The sequence below is a fragment of the Lampetra fluviatilis genome, chromosome 29 (assembly GCF_964198595.1).
Source record: "Lampetra fluviatilis chromosome 29, kcLamFluv1.1, whole genome shotgun sequence".
In the NCBI taxonomy this organism is placed as follows: Eukaryota; Metazoa; Chordata; class Hyperoartia; order Petromyzontiformes; family Petromyzontidae; genus Lampetra; species Lampetra fluviatilis.
Window position 1 is genome coordinate 12326643 of NC_136303.1, and position 17860 is coordinate 12344502.

The following is a 17860-nucleotide window of genomic DNA, read 5'->3' on the forward strand; positions in this document are numbered from 1 at the left end:
CGGGCAGCGAGAGAGGGCAGCGAGAGAGAGGTTCCCAGAGAGGGCAGCGAGAGAGAGAGGCAGCGAGAGAGGGTAGCTTAAATTTGATCTTCCGGCCCGGCAAAGTGACATGATAAACAACGGGCAGCGGGACCCATGATGTTGGGCTACTGGCGACCGGAAGCTCACACGTGATGGGGGCCAGCGTGTGTACTCCCTCCTCTCCCATGCAACGTTGGTTTCATAGCAAGCGACGCGGTGCACAGGTCTCGACACGCAGTGTCTCATCAGCTTTCTTTACTTTACAAGACAATTCGCCACCGTAACGCGCACTGACCTACATGGCTCTTTTTCAGAAGCGACCTGACCACAAACGATAGCTACACGAAGTGGATTATCACGTGGACATTTGTAGCAGCAGCCAAATACTTTAAACGCGTGGTGATGTTGATTCTAAATGTGTATGGAAAACCCGGAGGACCCGCAGAAAAAGCCACGCCACCACGGGAAGAGAGAGAGACGAAATTAAATTTAAAGCTTTCGTGACTGCAGGGATTCATATTCTTGGTTCTTTCGGTAAAGTCACGTAGAAGGGAAATAATAAAATAATAATAAAAAATTTCACGACGTTTCGGCCACAACGCAAGCAGCCGTCCTCAGGTGAAGAACATGGCTGTCGGAAAGACCGCGTCCTAATATTCTTCACCTGAGGACGGCTGCTTGCGTTGTGGCCGAAACGTCGTGAGAATGTTTTTATTTTAATTATTTTATTATTTCCCTTCTACGTGACTTTACCGAAGCAACCGAGAGAGAGACACGCAAATTCTAAACATACAACAGGGTCGTAATCGAACCCACGACCTGTATATCAGGCGAGGTGGTCAACATCTCGCCACCGCGGCGCCCTAGACGGTGTCCGTACTCGGATGGGATGTCCCGAGACGTCTGGATCGGCGTGGAAGTGCAGCAACGTGGATGACCTTTCGCCAGCAGAGGCGTCAATTGCAGGGCTGCGCCTCTAGCTCCTATTATTGGTCACTGCCAAACGCAGTTTCACGAAACAATGAGCAGAGAGCAAATCACGGAGTAGTGCAGATTGGGGGCCCCTAATATTGTGTGGAGAATGGGGAGGTGAAGCGTGGGGGGGAGCAGGGTGAGGGGCAGGGTGCGCCCTAGACGGGAAGTTTGCACCGCGGCCGGAAATCTGCGAGCCCCGATAGCGACTGCGGTGTCGCGGCCAAGCAACGTCAATCGCACCCCCCCCCTCGCTACCCCTCACCCGCCACCCACCCGCCACCCACCCCCGATACTGCCACCAAAACAACGCGACCCATGCTCCGTTCGTTGCGCGATGTTCGACCTCGCCCCGTGGCGCTCTGCGAGACGCGTCCCGCTCCTTCACCTTCTTCTTCTCCAAGTCGCCTTCACTCGGGGTCGCTCGCAACCGCAGCTGAGATCGAGTCGCCCCGACCCGGCACCACTCCCAGCAAAGCCAAGATCGCACTCACCCTCTTTAATATCCGCCACGGACTCTCCCCTGCCTGCCTCTCCCATTTCATCTCGCTCTAATCCCCTACACGCACTCTCCGCCGCTCCAGTAACCAAGGGCTCTCTATGGAAGCCCCGACTTAACCTTCGGCCAGTGAGAGGTCGCTCACTCTCCTCTGCTGCACCGCAATGCGAAACCCCCTTCCCCCTGCCGTCCGTGCTGACGACTCCCTGCCTGCCACTGTTCAAGCGCAGCCTCAAGACCTTTCCTCGCCTGTCACCTGGGGTCCGACTGCAAGCAAACCGCAGCCATGCCCCCACCCCCCTCTCCGCTGCACTCCCTCTCTCTCTGCAAGGCCCCTGAAGAGACCGCGGGGCCCAGTCGCGCTGCGCTCCCGGCGAGCGAGCCAGGAGGCTGCCCGCCCGTAAGCCCCGCGCTGCACTCAGCGGGCGGCGAAGCCGCACTGCGCCCCGAGGTGCCCCGCCACGGAGCCGCAGGTCCGCGTGGGACTGAGCGCCGCTCGCAGTCCCCGAAGATCAGAGAGAGGCTGCCTGGTGGTGTCCGAACTTGAGAGGGTTTAGCGGCGGCGGCGGTGGTGGTGGTGGTGGCGGTGGTGGTGGTGGTGCAGGTTTTAGTGTCGGTATCATTATAGCCCGAACACGACATTCCTAACCGCCACCCCCACTACCCTCGGCGTGCTGGAGCCGAGAGAGGACATCACCTCCTGGGGAAGCTGCCTCAGTTTGGCCAAATTCCCGGAGTCGAGCGGCAGCGCTGATCCACTCCGCACGCTGGCCACCAGACTCAAGTGCCCACGCGTTACCCCACCGCACGCGGCCTGTGGAGCGCATTCACTCGTCCCCTGGTGTGCAAGCCCAGGGCGCTGACCATTACACAGCACGGGCGAGTTAATCCAGGGGTTGTCAACTTTTTGGAGGCTGTGAGTCCCCTCCACCACCAACGAAGACCACCGATACCAGCTAAGGCTCACTGATCTGTATAGATCTCTTTCAGAAGCGACCTGGCCACAAACGATAGCTCAACAAAGTGACTTATCCCGTGGAAATTTATAGCAGCCAAATACTCTGAACACATGTTTCCAAATGTGGAGGGAAAAACCGCAGGACGCAGCCACGGGGAAAAAGACACCGCAAACTCCAAATATACAACAGGTGTCAGGGTCGGGATCTAACCCACGACCTCCTGTACACCAGGCGAGGTAGTTAACATCTCCTAGGCCAACCCGCCTCCACACCCCAACCTCCTCGCCCCCCCCTCCACCCCGGCCACGAAGTTACCAAGGTCACAACAAGAAAGATCGCATGTCCACTCCTCCCGTCACCGCAGTGCAAGTAAAGCATTCGTGTCAAGATCTGTGCCCGCGTGGTTTTGTTGCCGAAACGTGGCGCTTCAGGTCCACGGTGTCGTGAACTCGCGACAGAATGAACGGTAAATGATGATTTGTGGATCGAGAAGTCAATACTATGCCGCCCATTGACGCCGATTGGCTTCCCTGCGCATGAACATCATGTATCATCCATTCTGTCGCGGGGTCATTCTCTCCTGTTACAGCGCGCATGAGAAATGTCTCTCGCACTGCGCTGTCGCGCGCGGTGGCGGTAGCATCCGCGTTGCGCCCCCACACGGAGCGGGGGAGTCGTCTGGCTCCGAGTCGTCTGGCTCCGAGTCGTCTGGCTCCGAGTCGTCTGGCTCCGAGTCGTCTGGCTCCGAGTCGTCTGGCTCCGAGTCGTCTGGCTCCGAGTCTTTGCGCAGCGACATTCACGGAGGCGTTCATAGGGGACGGCGCGCGGCTGATGTCAGTGTTACCTCTCCGTTCTCGTCAAGGAGCATCAACCATCGTCACGCCAACTCGGATCATTCCCACAGTATAAGCAGCAGCAACTCGCCATCGAACAAAGACGGGCACTACACCGTGCGCTTTCAGAGGCGCTCTTTCGATATTCGGAAGCCACCGGATGCACTTTTAAATTATCAAGATTGACAAACTCATTTCTCTAGAATTACTTTTTGTGTTTAGTTTGTTGTCCTTCCCCAGCACCTCCAATTAGCACGGTTGGCTACGTACGGTGCGAAAGACGTTCAACAGACACAACACACAACCCAGTGGCCAGCGCGCCCAGGGAAAGTCCGCAGCGCACCAGAGCTCCCCGCGTAGAGGCACTCCGCGCCTATCCTAAATCCTCCCTCCAGCCACCCTCGCCACGGGGATTGCTCGCGCATTCACCCCCCAGGTGCCGAGGACGAGCTCCACAGCACACGACACCAGGCGGTCGGCGGAAAATAGCACTGTTGAAGGTGTATTAGACACGAGCTGACAAGTCACTTGAATTGGCTAAGGTTGTTGTTGTTGTGAGAGCTCGCGGAAGAAGACGATGGTGGGAGGAGGAGGAGGGGATTCCAAATTGGAACGGTGAGAGGGAAGACGCGGATATGGAGTGTTGTGTGCCCTTCCAGTGTGATGAGTGAGTGGGTTAGTGAGTGAGTGGGTTAGTGATATAGTGGGTGAGTGTTTGAGTTGGTGGGTGAGTGAGTGGGTGAGGGAGTGAGTGAGTGGGTGGGTGAGTGAGTGAGTAGGTGGGTGAGTGGGTGAATGAGTGAATGGGTGTGTGGATGAGTGAGTGGGTGGGTTAGTGAGTGAGTGGGTTAGTGATATAGTGGGTGAGTGTTTGAGTTGGTGGGTGAGTGAGTGGGTGGGTGAGGGAGTGAGTGAGTGGGTGAGTGAGTAGGTGGGTGAGTGGGTGAATGAGTGAGTGGGTGTGTGAGTGAGTTAGAGGTTTAGTGAGTAAGTGGGTGAGTGAGTAGGTGGGTGAGTGTGTGGATGGGTGAGTGGGTGGGTGAGGGGGCGAGGAGGTGTGTGTATCTCGTGTTGCGTGGTTGTGGATCGATCACTGCACGGGAATTGAATCGAGTTCAATTCCCGCTCAGTACCCAAAAACAGTGGCGAATATCTGAGCCGGCCCTGGGTCACCTCTTCGTTGACTCAGCCTTAAATGAGAAGCTGGTGCAGTGTATAAACATCAGCACTGGGGAAGCACAAGGCGGCCGGACATGGCGTTCCCACCGACCTCGCGTCGCGTTCCGTGCCGGCCTTGTTGGGTGCTTGCAAACAGCACTTACCCCAACAGCCTACGACGGCTATACGGGGGAACTTTGTCTTATCGTCGCGAGCGGCAGCGTGGGGATTGAGCTCAGTGTGGATGAGAGAGGAAGCTGCCTTGTGGACCGATTCCTCGGCATGTGCGGCAGATGAGGAAGAGCCGCAGGGGTCAGCGTTTGACCGGCAATGACCGTGACAACAACAAACTAAATAGTCATAGTAATAATCATCATCATCATCACCACGTTCTCTGAGCGCCCGTCTCTGCATTTCACTGTCACCGTCCTCTGCAGACAAAGTTTCCCAGCAGCGTCAGTTGACGCGGGTCGACTCTTAGACCGGCTTCGACTTTTCGAATCTTCACCAGCGGAGTCAGAGGCCAGCTCGGCAGCTGCCGCTGCATGGCCAGACGACCACAGTCGTCATCGGCCATGGTCACTCCACTGCTGGACGAAGGCCTCCCCAAGCCGCCGCACCTCCGATTAGCACGGTTGGCGACGTACGGTGCGAAAGATGTTAAACATACAGTAAATACATCGATCCTGCCATGTACCAATCCATGCAGCACCTGCACGTGAACCGATTTCATCGCTCCATCTCCACGTCAGTGCTCCTCCTCTCGGCAGCCACTCCGCAATGACCCTCGACCACAGTCGGTGTGTGTGACGCCACGGGTCCCGGCTAGGCGCGAGAGTGAGGAGCTGAAGCGCCTCTCGAATTAAACGATACACAACTCTGGCACGCATACTCATCCACTGCTGGATGAATATCTCTCCCCCAGCCCCCCAAGACCAACACCGAGTGGGGTGGCCCTCATCCCACAGTGCAAAGAGGGTCGTTGCCCGAACCGTCGCCTATTCTATATGTTTTACTTTTTAGGGCAGCGGTGTTAACAAACATCCGGGTCAGTGAGGTGCAGGGAGCGGTCCGATATCACTCGCCACTGACGTTGGCTGTGATCGCGAATCGAACTCGGACGGGTTCGGAGCGCACGCAGCACGCTCACCACTGCGCCACTTTAGGCGCCGTTGTGATTCACCTGTAGATGACTTTCCGAGTGTTATTATTAAATATTTTACAGATTGCTTGTTACATGAAATCATAATAATACTGATGACAAGGATGTGTAGGGTTAGAGTGGGCGGTGTCGTGGTCCGTGGAGATTGCATCTCCGGTATAAATAAAGATTATGGTGCTGATCTTTCGCGATCGCCGAGGAGGAACCGTGGATACGTGGCAGTGGGAAGGCAGCAGCAGCAAGCCAGGCAGTGAGAAGTCGGCGGTACTAACAATTTCCCAAGTTCTGCTGTCCTCTCTTTATGTTAAGATGTTTTCAGACAATCAAGGCGTGTTTACAGACGGAGAAGGAGGAGGAAACCGGAGGACCCATGAGAAGATCCCCGCGTTTCGAGGAGTGACAGCGACACTCTATCCCCGCACTGATTGTTTCACGCGGTACCAGTCCACGCGTGGCCGTGCCGCCTTCTCAGGCGAGCCAGGGTACGGCTCCTCCTGGACGAGCGGCCCAACGGCAGCGCGTTCACCGCGCGCGTTGCACAGCGAAGAGGTTGCGGCTCGAATTCCGCAGGCCGTCCTGGTTATCACCGCGGGTGCGTTAACGCTAATATAGATACACACTCGCCGGTCTGCTTCACGATGATGAGTCGCTAAGCGATTCCCCCTGACGACGTTCGAAACGGTGAGGGCCCCATTGCGTCCCGGCGTTACGGTCCAAATGTGACCGATTGCACTGAAAAGCGCTCCATTGGGACGAACCCCGCAACATCGCCACCCTCGCCCTGCTGGGGGCGGCTGTCCGCCTGTCACGCGGAAGGGCCGCCTGTGACGGTCGCCCTGCGCTATGGGGAGCGGCGCGGATACCAAACGAGTTACTCAATGAACCATACTATTGTTGTCGTCATCATCATCATAGCCCTGCAGAGGATGTGAACCAACAACCCCGAGTGGAACTGATTCTCGCTCTTGCGAGACTGGGGCTGGCGGGAGGGGGGGGGGCAGCAGGGAATCGGCAGTCACGTGGGGGGGGGGGGATTCACGCAGCAGAGAGGCCGGTAGCAGCAGTCATAGGTGTGGCAGCAGCAGCAGGAGTTGTCCTGCTGCTGCTGCTGCTACTGCTAGCGCACTCCACGGCACCGACAGCCCCCACAACACATTCGCCAATAACCCGTCCCCCAATGAGGAGCCTCCCCCGTAGAGCAAGACGCACCTCCAACCTGTGCACGGTGCTGGCAAAGTTATCCACAGATCTGGTCGCTCACACAGACACGCGGTTGCAGGACCACGAGACGCTTTGTTTGTGTATTTAACTTCTTTCGCACAGTACGTAGCCAACCGTGCTAATCAAAGGTGCGGGGAAGATGCAGGGGGGGAGTGCATCTTATAATGCGGGCGCTGCGGGCAATTGGCCGTTCTGCATTGGCACAGGAATCCATCTCTCTGCTCGCAAGAACGGCCCGTTGCCCGAAACGTCGCTTAGCATGTACTGTGCGTGTTATTCACTTGGGCAGTGTAAGGGGCACGCGTGGTGGTGGTTGTTGTTGTTCCGCGTCGCTCTCGCACTGTGGCAGTGACTCTCACACGGAGACTCGCTCTTGCTCGTGAGCTCGGAGTGACCTTTAACGTCCACGGAGCGCTTTGGTCATTCCCGCATGAAGCCGCACGGTGAACCCGGCTGGGAACTGCCACGGCGGCGGGGAACGGTTCGATTCCATCTCCCGGCACGGCAGTTGAAAACAATGGGGCAAGTTTCATAACCCCCCCCCCTCTCACCCTGTCCCCCCCCCCGCCACCGCCTCTGTCCACCCAGGAGCAGTACAAATGGGTTCATCACCACAACCAAGTCGCTTGGCAGGTCACGTGTCAAGGTGGGGTAAAGCGTGGGCACCTCCCAGCCCCCTACCACCAACGCGTCTGGTCGGCGCGGAAGAGCAAATGCCATCCAAGGCCCCCTTCCCTCCAGCAGCGGAGTGAGCGAGCACTTGCAGACCTGCGCCTTTGCCTGCGTCGCATTGGGGAAATATCGAGTGGTGAATGAGCCTTGGGCATGAGAAGTCGCGGCAACGCCCCGGGTGGACCGTGCCAGCGCGTGACATCCAAGCAGTCACGCGCTCTCTGTGTGTGTGTGATACTCAGGCAGCGCGCGGTGCGCGGTGCGCGGGACGCGGTGCTGGGCACGGGTGCTCACTCGAGGAGTCGCAGAGACGGCGACCGCGCTCCTCGTGTGTCCCTACTGGGGGTCCCTCTGGCTCTCACGCTCATCTCTGCCTGCTTCCTGCTCCCTGCTCTTCACGAGTCGATAGCCGCGAGACTCGCAATGGCGCTCACGGCTCCGTTGTTCAACTGCACGGGGAGGAGAGCGCCTCGCCGCAGGCACAGTCCGCACGGAGTCGCGCGCCAACGGCCCGCGCGAGCTCACAGCCACTGCGCGCTGACGCCGCGCGCTGACATCCTCCGTGGTCGAACGCCGCGCGCGTACAGCCCACACGAGCTCACATCCTGCGCGCGCTTTCACCTTCAGCGAGAGCGGACTAACTCCGCGTACGAACGCCGTCCCCCGGGGACCGAGAGGGGCTGCTAGTGGCGCCCCCCACCCCTGGGGTCCCGCGCGGCGTCGTCGCCCCCCCCCCCGCCCGCACCCCGGCGCCACACTCGGCGTGACCCGAGTCCCGTCGGGGGTTCTGAGCGCGACCCTCGCCTCGTGCCCAGCGACTTCCACGAGGGATCGCGCGACCGCGGCGCGCTCGGCGTCACGCGCCTTGGCGCGGGGTGCGGCGCTCTCCCCTCTCTCGCTCTCCCCTCTCTCGCTCTCCCCTCGTTGCGCCGCATTCCGGCGCCTCGACCGGGGCCCCGCAGCCCGGCAGCCACACACAGTTGCGGAGGAAAAGGAAATTTATCGGCGAAGGAGGAGGAGTGGGAAATGGGAATCATCCGCGCGTCGCCTCCTCCGGCGCCCCGCGCGCGCGAGACGCATCTCACCTTCACCGGGGTGTCCATCCTCTCCTCCTCGCGCTCCTCCTCCTCACGGGCGCCGCATAGGAGCTCGCCCCTTACCTAATTAGCTCGCAATTGTTGGCGACGACAAATGTAACCGGATGAATTTTCTCTCGTTTTGGGAAGTGAGGTCACGCGTCTTGGAGGAATCTCTTCCTATTGGCTGCCGACGCGTGGCTCGGCGCGAACCCAGCCCGCAGCCGCGCCCGGCCCTGGGGACACGGCGCTCTGGCACCACCCGGCAACACCCAGCAGAGTCCAGCCTCGCAGCAGCGAGACACCCGCACACCCAACCACCCGGCAGCAGCGTGCACAGCACATGGCACCCGGCCCCACCGAGAGAGGCAACTTCACAGCACCCCGCGGCACCCCAGCCTCACAGCATCCCGACCCCACAGACCCAATCACCAAACTCCCAGCACTCAGCACCCTGCGCCACAGCACCCAAAGCCCAGCACCCCGAGGCATCCCTCCACGCCAGTGCCCACTCGCCCAGTGGCACCCTGCCGGGCAACCACGCGCCGGGCTCACGGGGCGGCTGGGGGTCCCAGTGAGCGATCAGCCCGAGCCTCCGCCAGTTCCACATCCAACCCCGACTCGAACTCCACGCAGAGCGCGCAGCAGCGCGATCACACACGTCGCGAGATAACGCAAGCAGCAGCAGGATCATCATCAGCAACAGCAAGATCAGTTCACCAAGTGCCAAGCACACTTATCAGAGGGACCGGGCGCGCTGTGGAGGGAGAGAGAGGAGTGACCTCGTGTGCGCAAATAAAGAGCGCGAGGCGCGAGTTGCGAGGTCGCGGTGAGCGTCGCGCCCCGGGGAAAACGCAGCAGTGGCGGCAGCGGCGGCAGCAGCGGCGGCAGCGGCGGCAGCAGCGGCGGCAGCAGCAGCGGCGTCGCTCTCCGCCACAATGGCGCACGGTGCTCGGATCGGGTTCTTTTCTCTGCGCGTAAATCGCGAACGCCATCGCGGTGGCTGTCAAGCGAAGTGAGCGGAGCTGGGGCAGCGCGCGCGTCACGGCCACACTGGGCGAGGACGGTCAACAAATCGCAACGGAGCGGCAGCCACAAAAGCGAACGCGTTCCTGGAGTTCCACCGACGTGGAGACGGAGCGAGGAAATCTGTTGGTGCGCGCAGAAACCGCCCGGTGGATTGATTTCACCGCAGGGTCACAAGAGGTGGCGGCTACGGCAACGGCTTGGGGGAGGCCGTCATCCAGCAGTGGATTGACTACTGCTGCTGCTGTGATGATTATTGCACACGGCACGGCGTGGGTGTGAAATGCGCCTGGGTGAGGAGCGCGGGTGAGGAGCGCCGGGTTGAGGCGACTCTGCAGACTGCAGTCTGCGTGTAGCCGAGCCGCATCTTCCAGACGTCATTACCAAAAAAGTCTCCGTTGTTGTTGATGTCGTCGTTGGTTTAAATAATAAAACCACCCCGATGTGCGTGAAGTCCTTACCCGGTTAGCGGCGCGAACAATCGCAGTTGGTCGGGATGTGGAGCGCGCCTGGCGGCCCCGAGATCAGATTTGAGCGCGCACGCTGGGCCAAGGTGGCAGAGAGCAGGGGGAGCAGGGGGGGTGGTGCCCTCTGTCCCGGGGACTCCCGCACGCAGACTCCGGGGCTGGGGCTCTCCGCTCAGCTCGCAGCAGCAGCTGCTGCCTGCCAGCCCTTGGCAAGCGGCTGCACGGGACTGCGTTGTTATTATTATTACAGCCATATTAGTCTGGGACCACTCCTGAGATCGCGTCTCAAACGTGATCAGACGGTTGCGAGGGCGTTTAATCATTCCTAGGGCGCTCGCTCGCCAGCCCGCCCGCCCACCCACTCGCCTCTCGGTATTTCCCCGGGTCTGTGTGTATGTCTGCTTCTACGCGTGGGTATACGCGCGTGTGTGTGTATGTGTGCGTGTGTGTGCGTGTGTGTGTATGTGTGCGTGTGTGTGTATGTGTATATGTGTGTATGTGTGTGTGTGCGTGTGTGTGTATATGTGTGCGTGTGTGTGCCGCACAGACGGGAAACACAACTGGAAGCTGAACGAATTCCGCCGTCTGTGTTTTGCTATCCCAGCCCTGACCCCGCGCGCTGTCTGGCAATAATTCGCATCAAGTGCTGCGCAACGCAACCACGTGCGGAGGCACCGCGGCGCGGGGAGAGGAGACTCGTTCGAGATGTCACACCGCCTCCCGCGGCTCTATACACTGCTGGATGAAGGCCGCCTCCTCAAGCCGCCAACTCTCACGATCCTGCGATGCGCGAATTCGAGCTGCCGCACCACGGACTGATTTCATCGCTTCGTCTCCTCGATGGGGGTTGTGCTCTCGGACGCGTTCCGTTCATCGGCCAATCGTCCCCGTGTAGCCGTGACGCCTCCTGCCCAACTCCCGCTCTCTCTCTCCGTGACACTCAAGGATGATGCCCGCAATCTTCCGCGTGCGTCCTCTCTCACCCGTGTGTTCCTCTCTCGCTGTCGATCAGTGCGAGCATCCCAGGCGTGCGGTGTCTCCACCGCTTCTTTGCGGCCCACAATCATAATAATAATCCCATTACCATAATCATAATAAGAATCCCATTATCACAATCATAATAAGAATCCCATTATCACAATCATAATAACAATCCCATTATCATAATCATAATAACAATCCCATTATCATAATAATAACACTCCCATTATCACAATCATAATGACAATCCCATTATCATAATCATAATAACCACCCCATTATCACAATCATAATAACAATTCCATTATCATAATCATAATAAGAATCCCATTATCACAATCATAATAAGAATCCCATTATCACAATCATAATAACAATCCCATTATCATAATCATAATAACAATCCCATTATCATAATAATAACAATCCCATTATCACAATCATAATAACAATCCCATTATCATAATCATAATAAGAATCCCATTATCACAATCATAACAAGAATCCCATTATCACAATCATAATAACAATCCCATTATCATAATCATAATAACAATCCCATTATCACAATCATAATGACAATCCCATTATCATAATCATAATAACAATCCCATTATCACAATCATAATGACAATCCCATTATCACAATCATAATAACAATACCAGTATCACAATCATAATAACAATACCATTATCACAATCATATGAACAATACAATTATCACAATCATCATTACATCGCCATTATAATAATACCACTTATTGCAGTTCGTCGATCGGTACAAATACATTTCAGAAGTGCTCCTCTGTCTTTACAGCCCTTGTAATATTGTTATGGCTACAGTCCCTGTGTCGGTCATGGCGATTTTTGACCATACTTCACCACGCCGGCCAGTGCGGGTTGGTGAGCTGATTGCCTATAGGACCGGTTCACATGTCACTCGCCACTTTTATGTCAGCCGTTGATGGGAATGGAACTCGGGTGGGGCCGTTGTCGTGACCGAAGTCCCAGTGAGCTGTCACGACGGCCGAGCCGTCGCCTCCTCGGCGCCGATCACTTCAGTGACGTCAACAGATCTCCCAGCAGAGAGGCGACGAAGCAGCGGGATGCGTCAAACCGCGTCCGTGGGGTGTCTACGGACGCGCGAAGGAGGCGCGCGGTCTGCGTTATCTTGTCACCGAACACTCGACAGAACGACGCCAACGCCTATCGCATTGTGCGGTCCGTGCAATCGTTTAGCAACTCCCACAGCCAGAGCCGTCCCTCGAGTATGGCGACTCGGGGGTGACCGACCCGGGCCCCGCACTATGGGGGGGGTGGGCGGGGCGTGCTTCTACGTCACGGCGTCAGATGTCATACTTCGTGTTTAGTTTGGAGGCATCGGGGGGTCCTGCCTTGCCCCCCACCCCTCCCCGTGGTGTACAAAGCTACCAGTTGGGGCCTCCTTGACAACCACCATGAAATTATTTTTTCAACAACAGTGTAAAAGAACAAGAACACTTATGGGATGATGTGATTAGGCAAGAGGAGGTGCGATATATAATAGCCTCTGTTCGACCCTGTGAGACAAATCACGATGGCTAGGAGATGTTAACTACTTCGCCTGGTACACAGGAGGACGTGGGTTTGATCCCGACCCTGACGCCTGCTGTATATTTGGAGTTTACGTGTCTCTCTCTCCCCGTGGTCACGTGGTTTTTTTCTCCGGATCCTTAGGATTTGTCCTCCACACTTTCGGCTGATATTAATTTCGCTTCTGAAAAAGAGCTCTTTAGCTCAGTGGGCCTTACCTGGTTACGAAAAATAGTTTCTAGTTTTAAATATTGGGGCTCCATCTGACCGATTGCCGCACCCTCCTGAGCTGACAATGTGGTTACTGCGCCAATGCCGCATCCCCCCTATGGACGGTCCTGCCCACACAGCCTTCGGACTTGAGCAGCGAGTGTATCATCAGGGCCGAGCGAGTGTCAGGTCGATCCGCGGCGCCATGCGGTGCTCCCGTGCACGTGTATGGAGGTCGGCACGTACCCTCTGTTGTATGTGTGTGTGTATGTGTATGTCCGGCAAAACAAGCCCCTACGTCCTCGTTGGTGCTGGACGGAAACGCTGTGGTAAGCAGTGCCATGTGGGGAGGGCCAATTTAGATTGGCCATTCCCCTTATGGCGTTTGTAGCCACCACAGCGGCCAAATGGGGGCTCTGGATGGGTGCGAGGGGCTGGTAAACCCCTCACCTTCAAATAAATTACCACAATACCACGGAAAAAAAATATCAAACTAAGCTTATGCCAGAGGCCCCGGGGGGACAGGCGTCTATGACGTCTCCTCGCCAAACCCCATTTGGCGGAGTCAGGAGACTGAATCCTTACCCTTGGGGTTCCTTCAGATACAGCAAAAAGCTACTGCAGGTGGCCATGTGGAATGTTCAAATGCTCACTGCGGAGGAGAGGCTGCCACTCCACTGTTGGGAGCTGGACGGGTACCGTCTGGATCTCTGTGGTATTTAGGAGGTCCGGTGGACCGGCTCTGGCTCGTGCCACCATGAGGGGTGGACAGTCCTCTTCTCGGAGCAGAAGACTGCCAAACAACAGAGAGTGGCTCTTCTGAACAAAAAAATGAAAGGGGTGTGGGAGCGTGGCGGTGAGGTGTGGGAAGTTGTAAGCCCCAGGCTACTTTAGGCTCGCCTTTCCATCGACCAGAGGCGAGGAGTGGTGGTCGTGGTTACTTTTGCCCCCACCGAAGACGAACATCCTTGGAGGGATGAAGGCAAGGCCGATGATTCAGATGCCTTTTATGACCTCCTGTCACAGGTGCTAGCTAAAATGGCCCCTCGGGATAGAGTCATCCTGTTGGGTGACTTTAATTCCCGAGTTGGTCATGATGCTGCCACCTGGTCTGGAATGATTGGAAGGCATGGGTAAGATCAGCTCAATAACAACGGTAGGAGGCTGCTAGATTTTTGTGCAGCCCATGGGCTTGTAATTACCCACACGCTGTTCCGGCATTGGCGCATCCACACAACATCATGGATGCATGCCGGGTCCAAGCAAGAACATCTGCTGGACTACGTAGTTTTTAAACAGCGGATGCGTGCCCATGTCCTTGACACCAGGACCTACCGTGGTGCTGATCTGCCCACTGGCCATCGACTTGTCATCTGTAATTTGCGCTTGCTGCTCACTCAGAGGAGTTGGAGGCGCTGTTGCTGAACCCAGAGCTTGTCACTAACAGGTGGGGCCTTACCATCAGGCCCTCCAAAACGAATCACCTGCCTGGGTATTTTGTACCATCGGACACTCCACCCCCAAAACTCCCAATTAGTGATCGGCCAGTTGTGAAGAGAGTGGAGAGTTTCCCATACCTGGGCAGTGTGCTCATGACCAGCTCCAGTTTGACAGCAGAGGTCTCACTCCGAATCAGTCGAGCGGCATTATCTTTTCTTCAGTTACGTAACGCTGTGTGGAAGCTACTTGGTCTGTTGCTCCACACGAAGCTTCAGGTCTTCTCGGCCACAGTCATGCCCTCCCTTCTCTACACTTGCGAAACGTGGACCCCCCCTAATGGAACATCTTCGCCGATTATAAACATTTCGGCTGGCCTGCCTACGATCCATCCCGGGTTTAACCAGGCTGGATTTTGTGTGAGGAGCTCACAAATCCTTGAAAGATCTGGACAAAGTCCCATCGGTGAGCTCCTCTGGCAGGCAAGGCTGCGTTGGCTGGTTCATGTAGCCCGCATACCCAGCCACCGCATGCCTAAACAGCTTTTGTTCGGCCGGATCGAGGGGGCTAAACGGGCGCGGCACGGGTTAGAAAAGAGATGGAGTGATGTGGTACAGGCGGACGTGGAGCTGAGTGGACTTGCCGATGACTGGTACCAGCAGTGTCAAGATCGGCCTCAGTGGAGGAGGCTCGTGAAGGACGCTACTGGGCAGTTGGAGGCAGCCGCCCTCCAACAACAACGAAGGGGGGAGAAGCGAGGCTCACAACAACGAGCGGAGCGCTGGGTGGCTAAAACACAGCAAGTTGGCACAGTACGGGGCACAGGTGGTACATCGGCCAGTCATTTCAGTCAGTCGACCCGTGACAACTGGGTCTGCCCCGTGACCTCCTGCCAGCAGGCGTGTGACACTTCGTGGGGAGTGGTAGTGTAGTGGGAAATCTGGAGGATCCAAAGAAAAAATCCACACGACCACGTGGAGAGAGAAAGACATGTAAACTCCAAATATACAGCAGGCGTCAGGGTCGGGATGGAACGCACGACCTCCTGCATACCAGGCGAGGGAGATAAAATCTCGCCACAGCCCTGGCAACCGCTTCCGACACACAATGGTCGACCCTGCTGCCCCCAGAGAAGAGCAAACCTCCACAATGCCACGGGAATAGTCTTCCCTGCTTCGTGCGAACCCGGCCCGACCCTCGGCACCACGACCATGCGCGTCGCAACACCGGCCACGCGTGAGCATCGCCACGGCCGCATCGGCCAAGTCACGACGCGCTCACAGCTGGTGTGTAAGCCTCATCATCGTCGTCATCAGCAGCAGCCATGGTCAATCTACTGCTGGATGATCCCCAGGGTTTGCTTGGGAGGCGTTCTCCTCCCCTTGAGGATTGGCGAAGAAAAGATTCATTCACGAGCAGCAGCAGCAGCAGGGAATGCTTCAACTTCTAAAATTAAACACAGCGCAAATGAAACAAATAAAAACACGAAGCTTTCTCGAATTAGTTTCAAGATTCATACTTCATCTACCTCACCTGGCTGGTCAGTGCGGGTCGGTGACGGAGATTTGCCTTAGGACTGGCCGAGGTGTCACTCCGGGACCAGCTGTAGATTTGTCATCATTCAGTAAATGCAGTAAGATCCCGGTTTACGTCGGGGGATGCGTTCCTTGAAAGGAACGACGACGAATATCGAGAAGACGTAAATCAAAACAATTAACAGGGTACGGTGGAGGCGACGGTATACGAGAAAGGACGGAGGATAATGATGATGCTGTCAACAACGTAAGTGTGGGTTGAGGCGACGCAAATCAGGTCGTGGTAATAATCAAGTGACGACATTGTTGCGAAACAACGTGTATCCCGCGCAGATGCGATAGAGAGAGAAGTGAGATGGGGGAGGGAGAGAAAGAGCAACACGGAACGAGGAGAGTGCTTTGTGCCGCGTGTTGCTCGGCACGATGTCCGATATTTCGCTCCCATGTGCTGAGAGCGTCTTCAGGAACTGATTTAGCAGCTCACTTCCCCCCTCGGTATTGCGCCTCACATTCTTAATACGGTAAGCGGTGGCCGGAGTGGTGGTGGTGAGGGTGGTGGTGGTCGGAGTGGTGGTGGTGGTCGGAGTGGTGAGGGTGGTGGTGGTCAGAGTGGTGGTGGTGGTGGGAATATGGCAATTGACAGATTTTGCGAGTTCACGAATTGGCCGACCACCCAGCGACCGTGGCGCGCCCAGGGCGTGTGACGCGGTGTCTGACTACTCTCGCTCGTCCACTCGACTCGCTCGGCAGGAGGGGACTGAGTCAGTCCAGCGAGTGCTTGGAAACGAGATCCCAGTCACATTAAGCGGGGGTTTTCCAACTACCATCGGCTGAGAACGAGCTTGACCCGTGATAACTTTCCCTCTCCGACACGCGACGCATTTGTTATAGACATTGTTGTTGTTGTCGTTGTTCACTGGACGATGGCCCAGTGCGGACGAGATCAAGGAACCGAACCAGATGAGGCCCGCAGACTTGAGACTCCTCTGACGAAGCCTGAGACAGAGAGTGCAAGGAGGCGCCACTCCGGGTCACTGGCGACGCGGGCCGCCCGCGCGCCTCTGCGGTGAAACGGGAGCCGAGAAGTAGCGCTCCGCCCGTGTCAGATGATGATGATGATGACGACGAGTGACCCGGGGGAGACAGCGCCTTGCTGGGCAGAAGGTCATGCCCCGTGACCTCCGGTGTGTCACGCCACGCACACACGCGCACACACGCGCACACACGCGCACACACACGCACACAAATACAAAGATACCCCTTGTAGCCTTAACAGACTGTTGGGGCAAGTGCTGTTAGTGAGCACCTATTTGGGCCAGCACGGCACACGAGGGGGTGGGTGGCCAGCAATACGCCCGGCCGCCTTTGTCTCCCCAGACGCGATGTTTACACACCGCACCGGGTACTCATTTGAGGCTGAATCCACCTAAGGGAGGCCCAGGACCGGTTCAAATAATCCTCACTGGTGGTGGCCGTGAGCTGGCATCGAACTCGGCTGGCGGGGTTCGAGGCGCAGCGCGCTAACCACTCCGCCACCGCTCCCCACGCACACACACAGACACACAGATACACAGACACACAGACACACACAGACACACAGATGTGGAACTCGCGAGACGGCGGCGCGGGGGCTGCGCGGATAAAGCGCCCCGAGTCCCCCGGGCCCGTTCTGCACAGTCATGAAATCCTCCTCCTCCCCCACCTCCTCCTCCCCCACCTCCTCCTCCCCCCTTTTCCCTCTTCCTCCTCCCCCCTCGCTCTCTCCACCAGATGTGGGAGGCCGGGCCACGCGGCACCGCCTCTCCGTGTTGTCCTCACGCTCCGTGCGATGGGGGGCGATTGCCCCCCCACCTCCCTTAAGACCACGAACATTGCCACGTTACGTGACATTCAGCAGAGAAAATACATTCAGTGATTTACGTGTTTATGTGGTCGTGGGGGGGGTGAGCTTCACATTTCGGGACCGCCGTCGCCGTGGGAAGTTCCGAGAGCCCCCTCCAATCGCCCTTCCACCCCTTCCCTCCCACCGCCCTCCCCTCCCATCGCCCTCCCTCCCATC

At 57.2% G+C, this 17860-nt stretch overlaps 1 protein-coding gene across 3 annotated transcripts in view; it reads right to left on the minus strand.

Moving 5' to 3' along the window:
* Positions 1-8834, minus strand: part of LOC144943021 (retroviral integration site protein Fli-1 homolog) — a 34082-nt gene extending 25248 nt beyond the window's left edge. The window contains exon 1 of one of the 3 annotated variants that reach the window (XM_078870154.1): positions 8583-8834. In XM_078870154.1, coding sequence (XP_078726280.1) covers positions 8583-8600 — 18 coding nt within the window. In that variant the 5' untranslated portion in view covers positions 8601-8834. The remainder of the gene's footprint in view (positions 1-8582) is intronic. The other 2 variants (XM_078870155.1, XM_078870153.1) reach the window with 2 other exon arrangements.
* Positions 8835-17860: the final 9026 nt, after the last annotated feature.